General features: G+C 37.2%; 1 protein-coding gene across 2 annotated transcripts in view; it reads left to right on the top strand.

Moving 5' to 3' along the window:
• Window positions 1-21,623, top strand: part of ADAM10 (ADAM metallopeptidase domain 10) — a 111,957-nt gene that overhangs the window by 51,058 nt on the left and 39,276 nt on the right. Inside the window, exons 5-8 of one of the 2 annotated variants that reach the window (XM_027123143.1) lie at window positions 4,447-4,547; window positions 11,285-11,434; window positions 16,091-16,183; window positions 19,207-19,390. In XM_027123143.1, the coding sequence (XP_026978944.1) occupies window positions 4,447-4,547; window positions 11,285-11,434; window positions 16,091-16,183; window positions 19,207-19,390 (528 nt within the window). The remainder of the gene's footprint in view (window positions 1-4,446; window positions 4,548-11,284; window positions 11,435-16,090; window positions 16,184-19,206; window positions 19,391-21,623) is intronic. The other variant, XM_027123144.1, reaches the window with a different exon arrangement.

Below are 21,623 nucleotides of genomic sequence, written 5' to 3'. Positions count from 1 at the left end.
TAGAAGATGAAGTGTATCCACCACCGTTAGCATTTTGGTGAATAGCCCTTTAGGTCTTATCATTTTTTTTTTCTTAATAAATTTATTTTATTTATCATTTGCGTGTCTAATCTGTACAAGACACTTTCAGATACATTGGATACAGTGATGAACAGGGCCAAGTTTCTGTCCTAACGCACTTTACAGTCTCCTGATCAGAATAATAGAGCAACATTTCTCCTATTGACCTGATACCCGTGATCCCCTTGGCCCCCAACACTAACCTTTCTTAAAAAACAAGGGTGGGAAGGGACATGCCTGGACCAGCTCTGAGTTTCTGTTTCCTGTGAGAGCAGGGTTGTGAGTGCATGTTGAAAAGGGGACCATCTTTAGCTTACTGTCCTTCATACTATGCCCTTCTCTCCCTGCTCTCCCCACCCTCCCCAAACAGAGACTGGTTGTGGGGAGTGGGGGAAGGGGCACTAGGGAGAAAGGGACCTCTGTCCACTGCAATTGGAAGGGGGAAGGGTATTTGGGGGCTGCTTGGCCCATCCGTCCATTCCTCCACACCCATCATCTCTCCTTAAAGAAAACAAAAAGTCTGCTCGTCTTTTTACTGTCTCAATGAATCCTTGTGGATTTTTGGCAACTTTGGGAGTCAGTGGCATTTTCATGGGCAAGGACCCAACCTACCTACCCTTCAGATACCTAGCAAATCAACTTTTGGTACAGTATCTGTCTGTGGAACCACTGTCTTTTAAATTCAGTGAATATCATAAAAGTTGGGTCATTTGATTGAATTTAGTGAGTCATAGTGTGTCATTGGAGGAATTACACCAAGTTTTGATGGTTAGAGAGTTATCTCATAGCTAAAGCTTTGGACTCTGCAGTCAAATTCCTAACCTGGCAGTCACGTTGAGGGAGGGATGGCTTGCTGGGAGTAGTGAGGAGATAAAGTCTAGTCTAGTTAGTCTGTAGTGAGAAGTGGGTGTTTTACACATCTGTTGGGCAGATGATCTGTACTGTAAATATTCCCCCTTCCTGGAGTGGATGATTGAGAGTTAACTAGAGCTATTTCCTGCTTGAGGTGGTATCACAGTATATGTATTATTTATATCTGTGCTTCCTACAACAAAACAGAAGCAAGAGGTTGGCATGCAGAGGAACTGGAAGAAAGGCCTTAGATTTAAAGCTGATCTTTGTTTTAAATAAGCTGAATATTCTACGCCAATGACTCATTCTTTGTGAAAGAATATGCTGTTTGGCCTTTTCAGGGGAACTACAGTTGCATCCTATGATTTAGCATCTCAATGAGGGCTTATTCATTAGTTGAACAAAGGCTTTTTCTAGAAATGGGGATTATATTGTCCGTAATTTTAGAGGGAAAATGTCATTGTCCATTTTCATAGTTAATGTGGTGACCAGGGAAAATAGGCTCTTTTAGAAGTTTTGAAAGTATATGGGAAACATTTTATACTCGATTCCTTTTTTTCTATTGGGAGAGTTTTGTGCTGACAGATTTTGAAGCATATATAAAATTTATGATATATAAGATACAATTTACAAAGAAACAAAACACTAGTTCTTTTAAATATTCTAATTCTTGATGTTTCTTTTTTTAAATAATTAATTAATTAAATTTTGGCTGTGTTGGGTCTCCGTTGCTGCACGAGGGCTTTCTCTAGTTGCGGCGAGCAGGGGCTACTCTTTGTTGTGGTGCGCGGGCTTCTCACTGCGGTGGCTTCTCTTGTTGTGAAGCACACGTTCTAGGCATGTGGGCTTCAGTAGTTGTGGCATGCAGGCTCAGTAGTTTTGGCACACGGGCTTAGTTGCCCCGCAGCATGTGGGATCTTCCCAGACCAGGGCTCGAACCCGTGTCCCCTGCATTGCCGGCAGATTCTTAACCACTGCTCCACTAGGGAAGTCCTTTGATGTTTCTAATGTTTTAAATTAGAGTGTACTATATAGATCATAGTTTTATTTTTTAATTCCCCTACACATTTATAAATAACAAGAGAGTTTCAGTAGTTTGACAAAAAATTTTGAAGGTCATGGAGCAGTTGTAATTTTCCCCATTGATTATTAAGATCACTTTGCATACTTTCAGCTTGCATGGTCAATTTTACTGCCTGTGATAATGTGGTAAAGTGGGGACTGCCTGTAGTTAAACATGAAATAGGATTGAGAAGGGACTCTGGAAATACATTATCATTGTCAGGTGGCATAAAGGAACTGCTTGAAGTTACAGATGATAATTTTTGAATGAGAATAGTTATAGTTACCAGTTGCTTCTCCAGCCCCATTCAACTGGAGTGGTATAGGTAGAGAGCTGAATTTAAACAGGTTTTGGTGGAGAGTTGGGAATGGGGTGGTGGCAAGGGAGTTTAAGGTAAATGCAGTGGAGTAAGTATAATAATAATTGACTATGGGATTTAAACTGAATAAGGAGAGAGAGAATATCCACTAGTGAACAGGGTGGTAGCATAGGTGGATTGAAGGGTTTTTGAGATGTCAAAGGATTGTTGGAGTCTAAAGGGAATGTTCTGAAAAGATGAGTGGTGGAAAGAAAGTAGGATGAGGAAGTTGAGATTAAGAAGGGGTTTCAGAAATTGAGGTAGAAGACAGTTGGAGAAAAGGTAGGATGAGTGTATTGGAAGGATCATCCCCATGAATGTTGAAATCACTAAGAATTATGATGGGGTGGTATCAGAGAGAGTGACAGTGAGTTAGGAGCTATAAATAAGGTAATAGAGGGAAGTAGTGAATTGGAGGCAGCAAAAACTTATAGTAAACTGGAGTACTTGGTGGTGTAGTCTCATGACTATAAAAGCTGAGCCCCAATGAAAATAGTCTTGATGTTCCCAAGGCAGGAAGTGGTAGATAGCTGTGAGTGTTTAGGTAAGTGAGGGTCAAGGGAATGTCTTCCTAAGAACAGGGAGAGTTCTGGGGTTCCCCCTTGATTTTTTTTTTTAATAAATTTATTTATTTATTCATTTATTTAATTTTTGGTTGCATTGAGTCTTCACTGCTGCACGCGAGTTTTCTCTAGTTACTGAGAGCGGGGCCTACTCTTCGTAGCGGTGCGTGGGCTTCTCATTGCGGTGGCTTCTCTTGTTGCGGAGCATGGGCTCTAGGCATGTGGGCTTCAGTAGTTGTGGCTCGCAGGCTGTAGAGCGCAGGCTCAGTAGTTGTGGTGCACGGGCTTAGTTGCTCCGTGACATGTGGGATCTTCCCGGACCAGGGCTCGAATCCATGTCCCCTGCTTTGGCAGGCGGATTCTTAACCACTGTGCCACCAGGGAAGTCCCTAAGGCTATCATTTCTTCCACATTTATTGGTTGGAATTTTACAGCTGTTGCAATCTTGACCTCTGGTGAAAACTAACGTTTAAATCAGAGCTATTATATCAATGTAAGTAGGTTGTCCATAACCCCTACCTGCTACCTGCCAGTTTAGATTTGTATTGTGATATTTAGTTAGTAGTTCCAGTGAAATAGGTCACTAGTGTCCACTTCAGGTTCTAGATTTACTTAAGAAACAGTGTTTCTAATTATAATTCTGTGCATTATAACTATATGCTACTTAAGGATGTTTCAGTGCTTCCCCTCTAACCCATGTCTCTATATTTTATTTTATTTTATATTTTTTTAATATTTAAAAAATATTTTTTTTATATTTTATTTTGATAGTTCTCTTAATTATGGGTAGTAGATTGAATTATAAAATATGTTCATGAACTAAGGAGAACCTTAACAAGGGAAGTATGTGAACTTTGAGAGAGTGGAATAAACTTTTAAATGACTACACTAAATTGAACAGCTGTCTGGAAATAGAAACAATTCAGTTAAGGCTAAATTAATCACTGTTTAATTATAAAGGGAAAACAAGTGATAATAAAATAGTTATTGCTTTACAAAGCATTCACTTGAATTATACATTGAAGAAATTTAAACTCAATCTGCTTTTACTATGCCATGGAGCATGTTTCTAGGTTACTTTCCCTTATGACTAGTTGGTATTCATTGAAGGAATTCAAACCAAATATGATATATTTGCCCAACTGTAGTTCAAACTGAGGTAGCTTTGTACATTTGCAGAATAAGAAATTTAATGTTTTGAACGGAAAGTTATAAGTTACAGAATGAAGTAAATTGCAGTGTTAAAATGCTCTATATATCTGAAGTGGGACAGGTTGGGAAAGTTAAACGCAGAATAAAGAATGATTATTGTTCTTTTTTAGAATTCACAAATCATTCATATGACAAAAACTTAGAGACCATTGATGTTGAAGGAGAACTTCAGAACCTGCCTGGTTTTAAAAGTAGAATGCCTAGCATAATGCCTTTCCCATTGGAACCCAATAAGCATTTATGGCTTTCATTAATTATGACAGTTAAATTTTCGTTTATAAGATAATTGGTAATACCTAAACATGTGACAGTAATAATATTTCTTCTTTGTATTTTAGACTATCCCCATAAGTATGGTCCACAGGGGGGCTGTGCAGATCACTCAGTATTTGAAAGGATGAGGAAGTACCAGATGACTGGTGTGGAAGAAGTAACACAGGTAAGGATTTTAATACAAACTTGTGTTTAAGAAATGGAAGTGAACTTGGGTATGTGTTTCTGCATTAAAAATGTATGTTCTAGAATTTCTAAAAGATTTATACTGCCGTCAGGAAATATTTATATTTTTTAATGCTCAAAGAGGCCAAGTAACTTGCTTATAATAAAGGTGTGATGCTGCAATTTGAGTACAAATCTGCATGACCCAAAAAACATAACGTGTCCAAAATATTCTCTTACATGTTTATCATAAAATTTAAAAATATCCAGTCTGAACATGTATTTTGTATAAATGTGTTTGTATTAATATGAAAATTAGAGTGACCAACTTCCCACTGGTTTGCCTGAGACTTCTCCAGTTTAACATTGAAAATCATGTGTCTCTAAGCAAACCAAGATGGTTAGTTACCCTAATAAAAATCATCATACTTTTGATATTTTAATCGTAAGTTTTTCTGCCATTGACTGTTGACGTTTTATTCTTTTTTTGACCTCCTTTATTTCATTTATAGGTGGTAGTTTTATGGTTATTTAAAACACAAGTTTAAAATTAAAAAAAATTTATTTTTATAATAAAACATCATATATTTTGAACATCCGTTCTAAAAGTAGTAGCATGGATTAACATTTCTTGAGTCACAAATGCAGATTTGTATGTTTCTTGATCTGCAAAATGGCATAAATAATACCATTTCAAATGGGTCTTTTAAGTCTAAGTGAGATTTTATTCTTGTATTCATTGAACAATTTTGTATTGATCTCCCATATGTCAGAAGATCTGTGATAGGTTCTGGGAATATGTGGAAATTAAGATGAAGGCTTGTCCTCACAAAGTTTTTAGTTTAATTGGAGACACAGAAAAATTGAAGATAGTAAGAAATGGAAGAAGATTAAGCAAAGAGTGATATTCTACACACAAGAAGACTAGTTAACCTAGCCTTGCAAGTGTTTGAGGACAATAATCAGAAACTAAAAGAAAAAGCAGAAGTTAGGTTGACCATGAAGAGATGGAAAGAGGAGGAACAGTATATACAAGGCCAGAGAGATAGCAAGACCCGTAAAGAATTCTTAACTTCAGAGTGAGGTGCAAAACTAGAGACAAGGAGACTAATTACGAGTTGTTGCAGTTATTCAGTTGAGAAGTGATAGTGGCTTGTACTAAGGTATCGGCAATGTGGATAGAGAGGCTGAGAGTATAGATTGCTAGATATAATACAGTTTAACAGTGGCTAGACACAACATTTAATATACAAATGTAGGTTGTATTTTTTTATATCAGCAGCAGACCACCAGAAATGTCGTGTAAGAGAGGACACCATTAAAAATAATATCAAGAATATTATGTATCAAAGAATAAATGTAACAACGAATTATAAGACCTGTATAAGGAAAATTACAAAATTTTATAAGAAATATTACAGATGATTGATTTTATTATGGAGAGATATACTATATAAAATGGAACATAATACCTAATATAAAAACATTAATTTCCCCATATTGATTTGTAGATTCAGTGCAATTCCATACAAATTACAACATGATTTTTCACAGCACTTGATGGGTCTAAAATGTTACAAGGAAAAGTGAAGGCTAAGAAGAAATGAGGCCCATCTGAAGGTGATGAACAGGAAAGAGAGATTTACCCTGGAAGATATTAAGACTGACTCTAGTAATTGAGAGTGTACTTTCAGCATAGGGATGTACAAATTGACCAGAGGAATAAAATTGAGTGCTCAGGAACAGATCCATACGTATATGAAACTTTGTTATGTGGTAGAGGTGAAATCTCAAATCAGGGAGGAAAATAGAGACTATTGAATAAATGGAGCCAGAGAAAATGTTTATCCATTTGGAGAAAATGAAGTTGGATCTTCATCTCACATTATATTTAAAACAAAACAAAACTCTATAAAGTACTAAAACGAAAACTTTGAAACTCTTAGAACAAGTAAGTGGAGATCTCCCTTTCCAGCTGTGATAGAGTAACTGGTATCCAACTAGCCATCGTGCAAAAAACAACTGGAAAACAAAACAAGAACAACAACAGAAAAAAGAAACAATTGTTTTCAAATATTGGCCAACAGGCAGTACAGGATTGAGATACCTGAGAGAGGAGAAATAAGTATCTCTGTGATTTCCCTGACTTTTTGACTGGAGGAAAAATTTTAGGAATGGCACAATGAAGGGCATTTCAAGAAGAGTAAGAAGTGCACAGCACTGTTGCACAATTGAAGAGATACGTTCAGGTTCTGGAAGACTGAGGTATCTGGATTTATGGACATAGTACCTGAGAGGAGAGAGCTATGCTGAAAAAAAGCTCTAGATATCTGCACAGGGGTCGCCTTGAATCTTAGCCGGATTCTAAGCTGTGCATGCACAGGGTGAGATTCTATGAGAAAACTACCCGAGAAAGAAAAACTACTGAGGAATCTATGAACTGAAACAACAATCAGAAATTGTACTTGGTAGAGATCCCAAGCCATGCTTGGAGTAGGCTAATCTCACCCTAGACTAAAGGCTACTCCAGACCTGTCCTAACTAAGCTGAAAAACCAAGCTTCAGAAAGATCAAGGTGATTTTCAAGTAAATTAGTTGCCTGTCAGAGCAAAGCTCAATAATACTTGTTAAAGAAGGACACTGAATACAGATACTCAACGATGTAGCATGCAGAATGTCAGATGTTCAGAAAACATTGCTAGACGACCAGAAGCTCAAGAAGTTGGAAAAGGTGATCCATAATCAGAACAAAATACCACCCAGATGGAAACAGACTAGAAATTACAGGCATTAGCACATGAGGGCTTTGAAACAACTAATATTAATGTGTTCAAAAAACTATGAAAACAAAGAGAATAGTAATTATAATAAAAGAACCAAATATAATCCCCTAGTGGGGATTTATCTAGTAATTGACAAACAGGTTTTCAAAGTTATATGGAAATGTAAAGGACCTAGAATAGCCAAAACAATTTTCAAAAAAGAACAAAAGCTAGAGGACTTATACTACCTGATTTTGAGATTTACTATAAAGCTACAGTAAATCAAGATGGTGTCATCTTGACCTCAGGATAGACTTACAGGTCATGGAACAGAATAGAGAGTCCATATCCATTTGGCCAGTTGATTTTCACAAAAGTCCCAAGGTAATTTAAAGGACGAAAGAGCAGTCTGACAGATAGTACTGGAACAGTTGAATATCCATAAAAAAAAAGAACCTCAACTTATACCATTACACCTTATACAAAAATAAACTCAAAACGGATAATAAATCTGTATGCTTAAAGCTAAAACATAAACTTCTAGATAAAAACATGGAGGAAATTTTTGTGACTTTGGAATAGACAACAATTTCTTAGGACACAGAAATACCCTGCTGAAAAAAATTACAAACTCGACTTTGTCAAAATTAAAAACTCAAAAGATACAGTTAAGAAAATGTAAAAAGAAGCCACAGACTGTGAGAAAAATGTCAGCAGTACATATATCTGACAGAAGGCTTTTCCAGAATCTAACAAGAACTCTTATAACTCAGTTTTTAAAAAATGGTCAAACCTCAATTAAAAAATGGGCAGGGCTTCCCTGGTGGCGCAGTGGTTGAGAGTCCGCCTGCCGATGCAGGGGACGCGGGTTTGTGCCCCGGTCCGGGAAAATCCCACATGCCGCGGAGCGGCTGGGCCCGTGAGCCATGGCCGCTGAGCCTGTGCGTCCGGAACCTGTGTTCCGCAACAGAAGAGGCCACGACAGTGAGATGCCTGCGTACAGCAAAAAAAAAAAAAAAAAAAAAAAAAAAGCGAAAAAAAAAAAAAAAAAAAAAAAAAAAAAAAAAAAAGGGCAAAAGCATTTGAAAAGATACTTGACAAAAGAAGATATTAAAAAATATTTTGTATTTTGAAGTAGAGAAACACGTTGAATAAGGCATGGAATCTTTGACTATTAAAGAATTGATGTATTTCACTCTATGAAAATTAAGAGTAAAGGACACCTTAAAGTGAAGACAGTGATAAACTTTGAAACAATATTCACAATTCATAACATGGACAAAGTATTGTTGTCAAGAAATAGAGAAGTAGTCCTTCTCCTGTTTAGAACAACTAATAGAGACCAACCTGACCTCAAAATACGAATATTTAAAAAAATATATGTTATGTTTGTGTCTGCATGTGTGTGTATTTGTTAGAAGGCATTGGAGAGATAACAAAGCTGTGAAGAAGTGTGGGACCAGATCTTAGGGAAAAAAGAGGGCACTTAGGAAGGTGAGCCTGACGTTTGGGGCTACCTTTTCTCTAGCTGTATCTTCCAGTTCCTGAGGAGGTAGCTAAGAGACTGAAAAGCTGAATAGAACCCTCCAGATTCTTGAGGCTAAAGATAAAACTACTATTTCGGGACTTCAGGTTGGGATCTTGAATGAAGGGCTGCTCCCTAGAAGTAAGGGTGAATCAGAAAGTGTTCTGCCTCCCCTCACAGGGGTTAAAGTTTCACACCACATCTTCTTAATCTCTGATTGGATTAAGGTAATCGAGGATTACTAGTGCACCAAGGCTCATTGCCTGCCAGAAGTGAAAACAGATCTTCTCCTGAGAAAGATATCATTACTTGAAGCCTCAGATTATATCTACGGTTTTCCATGCACATTGTCTGGCACTCAGTTCAAAATAATCAGCACATTAGCAAATGAGACAACATGATGGAAGAGTGAGAGGGAAAAAATTATTTATCAAACATTAGCCATTCAAGAATAAATGACAGGTATACACCCTCAGAGAGCTTACAGTATAGCTGGGGTGTCAGACATGTAAACAACCTAAAGGTATGTGAATAATGAAATGATCAGACACAGATACAGACTTTATAATATGTTCAAGTACATAAAGAGGAAATTAAAAATTTCAGCAGAAATTTGAAAATGAACAAAAGAACCTAATGGAAATTCTAGAATTGTAAAATATAACAACAGAAACGAAGAATTTGATGGGCTTAGACCTGAATAGTACGTCATAAAAAAAAATAGGGTAAACCACTTAGAAACAAAAGTGTAGAAAATACAGAAAAGAGCTTTAAGAGACATAGGTGATACATTAAAAAGGTCTAAAGTATGTGTAATTGATATCTCAGAAGGAGAAAAAATGAGAGCGAAATAGGGACAGATGGTGGCTGAGAATTCCACATATGACAGAGAATATCAAACAACAAATTTAGTAAACCCTGTAATTAGCGCAGGAAAAGTCTTTCACAAAGAAAATAACACTAGCACAATATTAGAGAAGTCTAAAAACCAAAGAATATACTCTTAAAAGCAACCAATAAAAAAAGTCTAGTCACCTTCAGAGAAGCAACAGTAAAAATGACAGCTCATTTCTCATTGGAAACAGTTGAAACCAGAAGACAATGGAATGTGCTGAAACAGTAACTGCCATCCTAGAATGATGTACTGAGCGAAAATAGATAAAAGTACAATGAAGACAGTAACTAAGAGAACAGTCAAACATGGAGTTGTCAAGGGAGAAGGAAATTATAAAATGTGAGTGTAAATTTGGAATTGTGGCTTAAAATTTAATTAATTTAAGTTGAATTCTCTATTACTCTGTCATCAAAATTCACTTAACATGGTGCTTTTAGATGTCAACAAATGTTTAAGTGCTTGGATTCAATAGCAGTGTTAATTATTTAAACAAATACTTATTGAGTGTCTACTGTTTGCCTGTGAAGTGTGTGTTAGCTGATAGCAGTATAGTGAGACGCAAACACCGAGATAATTTCTTCTTTCCAGAACTCTCATTCTAGTGGTTGAAGTAATGGTGGTGGGCTGGGGACAGAAAATAAACAAATAACCACATGATAAACTGTAAAGGACATGGGTACATGGTTCTGTGAGGTGGTATGATGGGTGAATTGGTCTTTGCTAAGTCTGAAGAAAAGAAGTTAACTAGATCAGGAGAGACAGCATCACCATGTGCAAAAGACTGTGACAGGATGCAGACCGTGTGTTGGAGGGTTGGAAAGAAGGCCTATGTAGCTGTAGCACAGAGAGCTAGAGTTGGGTACTCTAGCTAGAGCTAGAGTAGGGTCTCTCTGTGAAGTAATATGGAACGGGATGAAACTGGACAGGTAAGTAGAGTCTGCAGTGCTGACTGGGTGGTGCATATAAAGGGTTTACGACTTTATCCTTAGAGCCATAGGAAATCATTGAAATACAAATGCAGGTGGGTAATATTTTCAAAATTGTTTTTTGAAAGGATTGCAGTATGAAGATTAGATTGAAGGCCAGAAGTGGATAGAGGTAGATTCCCATCGCTCAGATTGCAATACTCTAGGTAATAAGTGATGGTGGCTTGGGCTAATGTGATGGAGCTAGAGGTAATGGGCAGATGCCCTAAGTATTTAGAAGCTAAATCTGACAGGGCTGGGTGATAGATTGGGTATTAGAGGTGAGGTAGAGGAAGACATCAAAGTATTGTAAACTACTGTAAGACTTGCTTTATATTTACGTATTAAATAGTATGTTTTGAAAATGTTTCAAAGTTAAAGAATTGCTTGAATAAATAAGTCATCTATATAGTAGAATGTTATGAGACTGAAAGTGGTGTTTATGAAGAATTTTTAACAGTGCAAGGAAATACCTATGGTCTTACATAATAAAGTAGAAAGTGAAATTGTTTATAATGTGTATTCTTAACTATATAAAATTATAACAGTGAAGCATACTGATGATTAGAAATGACTCTTTTTGACATATAGACACGTCAAGAAGAACATGCTATTAACGGTCCAGAACTCCTGAGGAAAAAACGTACAACTTCAGCTGAAAAAAATACTTGTCAGCTTTATATTCAGACTGATCATCTGTTTTTTAAATATTATGGAACACGAGAGGCTGTGATTGCCCAGGTATTTATAATTTTGCTACTATTTTAGTTTTCATATTCTCATATTGTTTCATTATACCTGTATATTCCTCTAAAAATTAAAGTTAGTGCATATCTCATTTTGGAAAAATAAAGAGTATGTATTTTCAATTGTGATATGAGAAAATATGTAAGGTAAGAACACAAATAACTGAAAGACCAGTTAGGATATTTTAGTGTCATTCTAAAGAGAGATGTAAGAAAATGATTTCATGAAGGAGATGACACTGGGAGCTTAGCTTGGAAGAGAGGGTCAAATTGTCATTTGTGGTCTTAAAGGAGGGAAAGGTAGAGGAGTCTTTCCAATAAGAATCTTTAATTTCTCTTCTGTGTTCTCCTTATACTTAACACTTTCTAAGTTACATTACTATCTGCATTTGTGTCTTATTGAAGTATAAATTTTTCGGAGACACTCTTCAAAATATCCTTTTTTTTTTTTTTTTTTTTGCGGTACGCGGGGCTCTCACTGCTGTGGCCTCTCCCGTTGCGGAGCACAGGCTCCAGACGCGCAGGCTCAGCAGCCATGGCTCACGGGCCCAGCCGCTCCGCGGCACGTGGGATCTTCCTGGACCAGGGCACGAACCCGTGTCCCCTGCATCGGCAGGCGGACTCTCAACCACTGCGTCACCAGGGAAGCCCAAAATATCCTTCATTTTGAAGGTATCCAGTGAGAGTTTGATGAATGCATTTTGAGTCCAAGGATTTGAGACTGAGAGGGTGGAGGTGTCATTAGTATAAATGGTAAACTCATTTTGTTGGTGGTGATGAACTTACTTTTAGACACGTTTAAAAGCCCATGTACATGGTGATGATAGGGTATTGAAAATGTAGAACTGGAGCTTGGGAGAGGTTAGCCTTGAGCTTTCTGCATGGAATTTAAGGGTGCAAAAGAGATAGTTAAAATAAGGAGAGAGAATGAAATCAAAAGGGAAGGAACTGGGAGATAAAATCTCTTTATAGTGAATAGGATGACAAGGAGAAGCTATGGGCTAAAATATAATAGTTAAAGAGGTAGGAGATAAAATAGGATTAGCCAAGGAATAAGCAAAGTTTCACAACAAAATGCATAACCAATAGTGTCATGTGGAGATACCAAAGAGAATGACTACAAAGTAATTAACTCGATGTATATGTATGTCAAATACACAATGTATATTTTATATGTATGTCAAATCATGACGTACACTTTAAATATCTTACATTTTATTTGTCATTTATACCTCAGTAATGCTGAAAAAAAGAAAGAATGATTATAAAGGTTAGCTGATTTTTAGTTATTAGAATATTATTGATGGACTTTAAGCAAGCTCTCAATAAAGTTGTGAGGGTAAAAACATTGTGAACAATAAGGAATGGGTTAGCAGGAGCAGTTAGGGTTTCAAGAGATGTGAAAAACAGAAAAAAAATGGTGTCAGGAATAATATGGAATATTTGAGTGAAAGGGGGATACATGAGAAGTTGGTCAGAAGAGGAAAATGATCCAGTAGAGAAGCAGTGTTAGATATGAGAAATAAAAACTGATGAGAAACAATGTGTTTGAAGATCCAGTAAAGATTGGGGTTAAGAATATAGAAAAGTTACTCTTTAAGGAAGAGTTACCATTTGAGGGAGATAGAAATGCATAAAGATAGAAAAGTTTGGGGACTTCCCTGGTGGCGCAATGGATAAGACTCCATGCTCCCAATGCAGGGGACCCTGGTTTGATCCCTGGTGAGGGAACTAGATCCCACATGCATGCTGCAGCTAAGGAGCCCGCCTGCCGCAACTAAGACCCGGCGCAACCAAATAAATAAATAAATATTAAAAAAGAAAGAAAGAAAAGTTTGAAGGTTAAAAGAGCAGGCGATCAAGATGAACCCTCAGTAAAGTAAGATGTCTGATCAGTCATCTGTGGAAAAATGTTTGAACTACCACTGTTGGGGGTGGAGAAGGAACAGTGAGAATTGGATAAGGGATTGCTAGGCCAAGTTGAGGGTAGATAGCAGATTTATAATGGACTTTATCAGCAGTGTTATGGTATTCTTTATCATTGTTTGGCAACTAGGGCTACTTTTTGAAATTATTATTGTTAATGCTTTTACTTGACTATTTATGTTTATATAATTTCTTCGAAAATAGTTTTGAACCTATATATATATATGCATGTTTTCACATAAGTGGTAGCAAGAGTGCTTTTTGTAAATGAAGATGGGAAGGTTGTATATAGAGTGGTTTAGAAGCCAGAGAGTTAAGTTGGGAGTCAGCTAGGAAAAAGAGGATCTTTTTGTGTTCTATCACCCTGTTTACCACTTCTTAGAATTTAGCAAAATCTGAATGTATGTTATTTGTATTTGTATTACTTCCTTCCCTTCCTCCCCTTCTAGAATAAATCTGTAAATTTATAGGGACCTTCTCAATTTTGTTTACCCCTGTACCTCCAGCACCTAAAACAGCGCCTACCATATAGTAAATGGTGGACAAAACTTACAGAATATGTACTATTGCATCAATGGAAAGACTAAAGTCAGAGACCGACTGAGTGTCCTGATATTATCAGGGAGATATTCACAGAAGATGTTTGAGCTGAATCTAAGGGGTAGATACCCTAGGCATAAGGAAGCAGCATGCGAAAAGGCATGGAGGTGTGACATTGCAGGATGGAATTGAGGAAACCAAGTTTTACTGGGTTGGCCAAAAAGTTCGTTCAGTTTTTTCCATAAGATGTCACTAGTAGTGCTTAATTGTCTTTAATTTCATTTGAAACAATTTTGTTAGATTGTATCGTGACAGCTGTCAGATCAGCATGCATTAAAAAAAAATTTATCAAAATTTGGTGAATTTTTGTGTAGCCATTTTAATATTGAAGATGGAAGAAAAACATTTGGCATATTATGCTTTATTATTTCATGAAAGGTAAAAACACAGCTGAAACGCGAAAAAAGATTTGTGTAGTGTATGGAGAAGGTGCTGTGACTGATCAAACGTGTCAAAAGTGGTTTGCAAAGTTTCGTGCTGGAGATTTCTCACTGGACGATGCTCCACGGCTAGGTAGACCAGTTGAAGTTGATAGCAGTCAAATCGAGACATTAATTGAGAACAATCAACGTTATACCACGTGGGAGATAGCAGACATAATTCAAAATATCCAAATCAAGCACTGAAAATCATTTGTACCAGCTCGGTTATGTTAATAGCTTTGATGTTTGGGTTCCACGAAAGTTGAGCGAAAAAAACCTTCTTGCCCGTATTTCCGCATGTGATTCTCTACTTAAACGTAACGAAAACGTTCTGCTTTTTAAAACAAATCGTGACGGGCAATGAAAAGTGGATACTGTTCAACAGCGGTCCCCAACCTTTTTGGCACCAGGGACTGGTTTTATGGAAGACAGTTTTTCCACGGATGGGGGTCGGGGGGATGGGTCAGGCGGTAATGTGAGTGATGGGGAGCCGCAGATGAAGCTTCGTTTGCTCGCCCACTGCTCACCTCCTGCTGTGTGGCCCAGTCCCTAACAGGCCAAGGACCACTACTGGTCCGCGGCCCAGGGGTTGGGGACCCCTGCTGTACAATAATGTGGAATGGAAGAGATCGTGGGGCAAGCAAAATGAACCACCACCAACCACACCAAAGACCGGTCTTCGAGGGCTTCCCTGGTGGCGCAGTGGTTGGGAGTCCGCCTGCCGATGCAGGGGACACGAGTTTGTGCCCCGGTCCGGGAGGATCCCACATGCCGCGGAGCGGCTGGGCCCGTGAGCCATGGCCGCTGAGCCTGCGCGTCCGGAGCCCGTGCTCCGCAACGGGAGAGGCCACAACAGTGAGAGGCCCGCATACCGCAAAAAAAAAAAAAAAAAAAAAAGGCCGGTCTTCGTCCAGAGAAGGTGATGTTGTGTAGATGGTGCGATTGGAAGGGAGTCCTCTATTATGAGCTCCTAACGGAAAACCAAACGATTAATTCCAGCTAGTACTGCTCCCAGCTAGACCAACTGAAAGTGGCACTCGACAAAAAGCGTCCGGAATTAGTCAACAAAAAACACAGAATCTTCCATCAGGATAACACAAGACCGCATGTTTTTTTGATGACCAGGCAAAAACTGTTACAGCTTGGCTGGGAAGTTCTGATTCATCCTCGTCAGATTTCCATTTATGTGCACCTTCAGATTTCCATTTATTTTGGTCTTTACTAAATTCTCTTAATGGAAAAAACTTCATTTCTCTGGAAGACTGTAAAAGGTACCTGGAACAGTTCTTTGCTTGAAAAGATAAAAAGTTTTGGGAATGGAATTATGAAGTTGCCTGAAAAATGGCAGAAGGTAGTGGAACAAAATGGTGAATACATTGTCCAATAAAGTTCTTGGTGAAAATGAAAAATGTCTTTTATTTTTACTTAAAAACCAAAGGGACTTTTTGGCCAACCCAATATATGACTGAGGCAAGAGTACATGTTTGGTTTTGGCCAGAGAAAAATATGGAAAAGTCACTGAATTTCCCTTCTCAGTTCCAGCTCACTAATCTTTTTCATCCTTTCATCTAGTATATGATATTGACATTTTAAAATTTGAATGTGGTGGAATATGAATAATTCTTGATTTGGGAAATGGAAATTCACAGTCTTTTTCACATTTCAACATTGCCTCTAAAATGTCTTTTTTTTTAAATCAATAGATATCCAGTCATGTTAAAGCGATTGATACAATTTACCAGACCACAGACTTCTCTGGAATCCGTAATATCAGTTTCATGGTGAAACGCATAAGAGTAAGTAAGGAATTTCAGTAGTTAAGAACATTAAGAAAGAGAAACAATAAGGATCATGTTTACAAAAAGAAAAATGCTTGACTTTTACTTCATCTTCATGCATTAAATAGTTAAATTGTATGTGCTGATGCAGGTTAGCTTTACTCTTGGGTTTTACACACACACAGAGGGGATACTTGGGTTTATGACTTAATGAAATCTATAGGGCTTTAATCTGGACTGCAGAAGAGGTATGGTAGAAAGTACTGTTTTCTATCTATCTGATTAACATACCAGTTAGAAAGCGCTCTAAGTAACTGCAGATACTGTACTTGACATTTTTCTCCCTGATATTATTCCCCAGTTTCTTCAGATTTGCCTTATGCAGTATATTTCACAGTGTGTCCCATTTGATGCGGCAGCGGAGGGAAGGATAGATACAGTGGTTAAATACAATTGGAAGTTGGAAAAACACTTAATACTGTTTCCTCTTGAAATTTAACAGTGCACACTAATGTATTTCAAGTTTTGAGAAATCCTTTGGGAAATAAATCCATATTTTTCTAAGCTAATTTAACCTTTTTGTATTAACATCAGCTGAAACTCCAAAGACCTGCAGTGCACATTTTGAGAAATACTGATCCAGAACTACTGATTCTTAGTTTTACTGTTATAAATTGTTAATAACTAAATATTATTATTAAAAAATTGGACTGTTTCAAAAATTTTCTAAATATGAATTCTTTCAAAGTATAAAGCTTTTAAGAATCTGAGTTATAAGCTAGATAACCTGGGTTTTAAAAATCATCATTTTACAAAAGTACTTGCCACAGGATTTATTTTAAAAAAATTTATTTTTAATGGCTTTTATTTTTTTTAATGTTATTTATTTATTTATTTTTTGCTGTGCCACATGGCTGTGCAGCGTTTTTTTGGCTGTGCCAGTAGCTTGCGGCATCTCAGTTCCCCAACCAGAGATCGAACCCAGGCCCTTGGCAGTGAAGGCGCTGAGTCCTAACCACCAGACCACCAGGGAATACCCCACAGGGTTTCTTTATATTTTGTGCTTTTATTCTTCTTAAAATATTGTTGACTAGATTATAGTTTTAGTACATACATGTAATATATTTTAAAAAATAGCTGAAAGTGGTCCTTACTTTTAGAAGTGACATGATTAATTATTACATTGGATTGCCTTAAGGTGAAATATGGTTCGATATACTGTATAAGAACTGTTTGTAATCAATTGCTTTCATGTATTTTGAGAGCAATATAAACCTTTAAATGAGCAAGTAAAAGTGATAAGTGTTATAAATATTGCTATTTAGTAGACAGAGCAATGAAATGCAAAGTAGTGAAAAGTAGAGAACACCTGAACAAATTTTAGTGAAACACATTTGTTTGACTAAAATAATTTGCATTATGAATAGATGCATGTATATAAAAGAGTTATGTGAGGCTTCCCTGGTGGCGCAGTGGTTGAGAGTCCGCCTGCCGATCCAGGGGACACGGGTTCGTGCCCCGGTCCGGGAAGATCCCACATGCCGCGGAGTGGCTGGGCCCGTGAGCCATGGCCGCTGAGCCTGCGCGTTTGGAGCCTGTGCTCCGCAACGGGAGAGGCCACAACAGTGAGAGGCCCGCATACCGCCAAAAAAAAAAAAAAAAAAAAAAAAGTTATGTGGCAATTAGTTGTTTTTCAGGCCTTTAACTGAGATTAAAACTTTAGTTTAAATAAATAAATTTATTAAGAAAAAATTAATCATCCCATTTTAATATAGGTAACTAAAATTTAGATGCAGTTTTTATTTGTAGCCAATATTACAGAAGTATCAGAGAATTTCATTTCTATGTTTAGTGGGAAAAAGCGATATGCAGCATGTCTCTAAGCATGGGCTACCTTTATAGTGTTCTTGTTTTTGGATGTGTGTGTGTGTGTGTGTGTGTGTGTGTGTTAGATGACCATAACTGATTGTTTCTGGTTAATTGTTAATGGATAAACCAGATGATCTCATATCTGTCTTTAGGCAATTGCCTTCAGTGGTGTTTCTACCATCCTGTTTGTAAGCTCCTTGGTTTTTACTGAAGGATGTGGATCCTAAAAAGACCTATAGTTTTCATTTTATTAACTATAATAGCCTTATCACTGATATTTTCAATAGACTGAGATTTCCCTTCTAAGCAATGTTTACTCTCATACATATTCCTTTTTATTCTCTACCAACAATCTTGTATGTAATTCTCTGACTTACTTGGGGAAAACCAAATTGTTCTAGGACTTCAGAGGTTAGGCAGAGGTCTCTGAAAGGAAGCAATGAGTAGTAAATGAAAGCTTTTGTTTTAGTTGAAGTTTGGTATCAGAACTAATTATTCTTCATATTGTGAAGGAGGAACCTGCACCCAGGAGTATAGTAGCTAAGTGTGGAAGGAAACATTCTGGAGGAACTCAGCTTGAAATAATAAGAGAAACGAATTGGCAAAGAAAAAAAAAATTCATGCTCACATTCAGGGGAAAAGATTGAACTTGAAATTAGTTGTGCTTGACTCATGACTCTAGGCAAGGAGAACCAAGAATATGATTTGTCTGCTGAATTGACAGTTTTGGGTTCAGTATTTCTTTTATGTTATACTAATTAGCTGAAATATAGGGTTTTATGTCATACTTGTCATCATATGTAGGAGATTAGCACTAAAGGAGACTCATCAACTGTACTTCCTTATTGGAAATTTTGAAAGCAGAACTTGTTTTCCCATCCCAAGTGTTCAGTGTTCAGGAATCTGTGAACACTTGCTCAGAAATGTAATATACTCAGTTTTAATTCCCCTACCCGTCCATCCTTCCTTCCTTCCCTCCTCCCTCCCTCCTTCCCTCCTCCCTTTTTGGCTTCTCTGATTAGATCAGGGATGGAGGTAGTGGGAATAACTGTAGAAGCTTTAATTTAGGCCTGACTTCCTTGGGCCCCAAGCATATTGTCCAGGTAGATACTACTTACACTAAGGCTCTGCTAACGTTGGTTGCTTGTTAAAATCATTGTTTTGGATTTTAGATCAACACAACTGCTGATGAGAAGGACCCTACAAATCCCTTCCGTTTTCCAAATATTGGTGTGGAGAAGTTTCTGGAATTAAATTCTGAGCAGAATCATGATGACTACTGTTTGGCCTATGTCTTCACAGACCGAGATTTTGATGATGGTGTCCTTGGTCTGGCTTGGGTTGGAGCGCCTTCAGGTAGTTTATCTATATATGTCTTGACTTACTACTTGAAATGAAAAGCAGTTCTCTTGATGGATTGAATTTTACAAAGTATAGGAGAAAGTGATGCCTGTACAGTATCTAAATGTATACATCTTGAGTTAGGCAGAATTCATAAGCATAATGTAAATGGAAAAATAGTTGAAGCAGCTTTTTATTTTGAAATGAGTAAATGAGTACTAACAGGGAGATATCCTGACATTTGGTACATTCAGTAGCTGAAATAAATAATTTTATGGGAAAAAGTGGTACTTAGTTCTGAAACTGAAAAGCAAAATACTAATTTTTTCACAAAAGTTAATGTAATTAATTATTTTGGGAGGTAGGGGGATTGGGAGAGGTTCTTAGAGTCAAAAGGGGAAAATTGTGTTCTTGGTTCTTCTGCCATGAGATAAAGAGCAGAGAAATCCTACTCAGGAATAGCAGGTAGAAAGAAAAGAAAGACTGCCTTTATTATTATTATTTCTCACCTTTATTTTAACAAAAGGGAAGTGTTTCCTGAAAAGAGATGTGGGCAGGAGGCCCAGTACCCATAGCTCCACTGGCTTGACTGCATGGCCCCACGTTCTGCTGGGGTCTCTGCCTTAGCCGTGAAAGCTACTGTCACTGAGAAAGCCCGGATGGGATAATCCCCTTGCCATTGCAGTCGGGGTGGGGGTCTGTGAGTCACAGTGTAATAAGTTCAGTAGCCTACTTTAGAGAAATTGATGAATTGAAAGATGAGTAGAAAGAATCCCGGACTCTTTGAATATAAATTTTGCCATATAGAATTTGATCAGTAGTCTGTCACCTTCTGAGCTATACACAGCAGTTTCTCCTTCTGATACATAATTTCTGTCTTTTTCAAAGTATAAACTTCTGCTTTATCCAGGGCAAGACAGGCTTTTCTATTCTTAGTTTATTCTTTGGTTTGTTATGCATATTTAACATCTTTAATACTGTATTTTTGCTTTTATACTTGCTCTTTTTTTTAAGCCAGCAATGAATATCCTTTTTAGTTTCCAAAGCTTTTGTTTTTCTTCCACATTTTAAAGTGTACTCAATTTCATGTCGTCATTAAAGTACAAGTTTATGTCATAGGCTGCATATATCATAGTGCAGTATTTTTGTATATTTGTCCTTTACAATGATCTGTGTTGGTTTTGTGTTACTTGCGTTGTCAGCAGATTGTACAACTCACTCTTTCCTATGATAATTCACGTTTTATAACTTTTATATTCTGAAATTTCTTTTCCCCTCCTTGGTTAGTTGGATAATTTTATCACATAGTTTATAGTCCCTTCTCCTTAATCATCAATAAGTACTATAGAAACTCAGGGATTCATTTTTCTTTATTTATTATCATTAATATAGTGGCTCTTGAAGTGTGCTCCATGGACTAGCAGCATCTGTATTACCTGGAAACCTGTTAGAAATGTAAATCCATGGGCCTCACTCAGGTCTACTAGATCAGAAACTCCAGGTGTGGAGCCCATCAGCCTTTGTTTGAAGAGGCCCTCCAGGTGTTTCTGATGCATACTAAAGTCTGCAAACCACCATCTTAATATTTTTGCTCACAAAATGTCTCCTGGGCAAATGATTGGATGATCTCAGACTAAAAACTTTCTGCCATTTTGCATTTTCAACTCCAGACTGTTGTTCATTAAGAATGTAATGGTCCTGAGAGAGCTTGGTCAAATTTTCCTGAAACTTCAGATATCCTCATGTCTACTTTAAAAAAAAAAATAGACTGTATATTTAGAACAGTTTTAGATTTATAGAAAAAAATGAGCAGATAGAGTCGTCTCCACTACCTTACATTAGTATGGTACATTTGTTACAATTAATCAACCAATACTGGTACATTATTGTTAACTAAAGTCAGCCCATAGTTTATTCAGATTTCTTTAGTTTTTACTACGGTCCTTCTTCTGTTCCAAGATCTTGTCCAGGATACCACAGTATGTTTAATTGTCATGCCTCTTTAGTTCTTGGCTGTGATGGTTTCTCAGACTTTTCTTGTTTTTTTATAACCTTGACAATTTTGAGGAGTATTGGTCAGGAATGTTGTAGGATGCCCCTCTGTTGCAGTCTTTTTGATGTTTTTCTCATGATTGGACTGGGGTTATGGGTTTGGGGGGAGAGTTAGTTTTTCTTTGTAGTTGTTTATGATATCTGGACCACTTATTTTATGAAACGGTGCTTATTTTATTGAAGCAGCAGTTCTGGA

This window comes from Aethalodelphis obliquidens, unplaced genomic scaffold (assembly GCF_003676395.1).
Source record: "Aethalodelphis obliquidens isolate GAN/ISIS:26980383/991018 unplaced genomic scaffold, ASM367639v1 scaffold26, whole genome shotgun sequence".
Classification (NCBI taxonomy): domain Eukaryota; kingdom Metazoa; phylum Chordata; class Mammalia; order Artiodactyla; family Delphinidae; genus Aethalodelphis; species Aethalodelphis obliquidens.
This window is presented reverse-complemented; position numbering and strand designations above follow the sequence as displayed.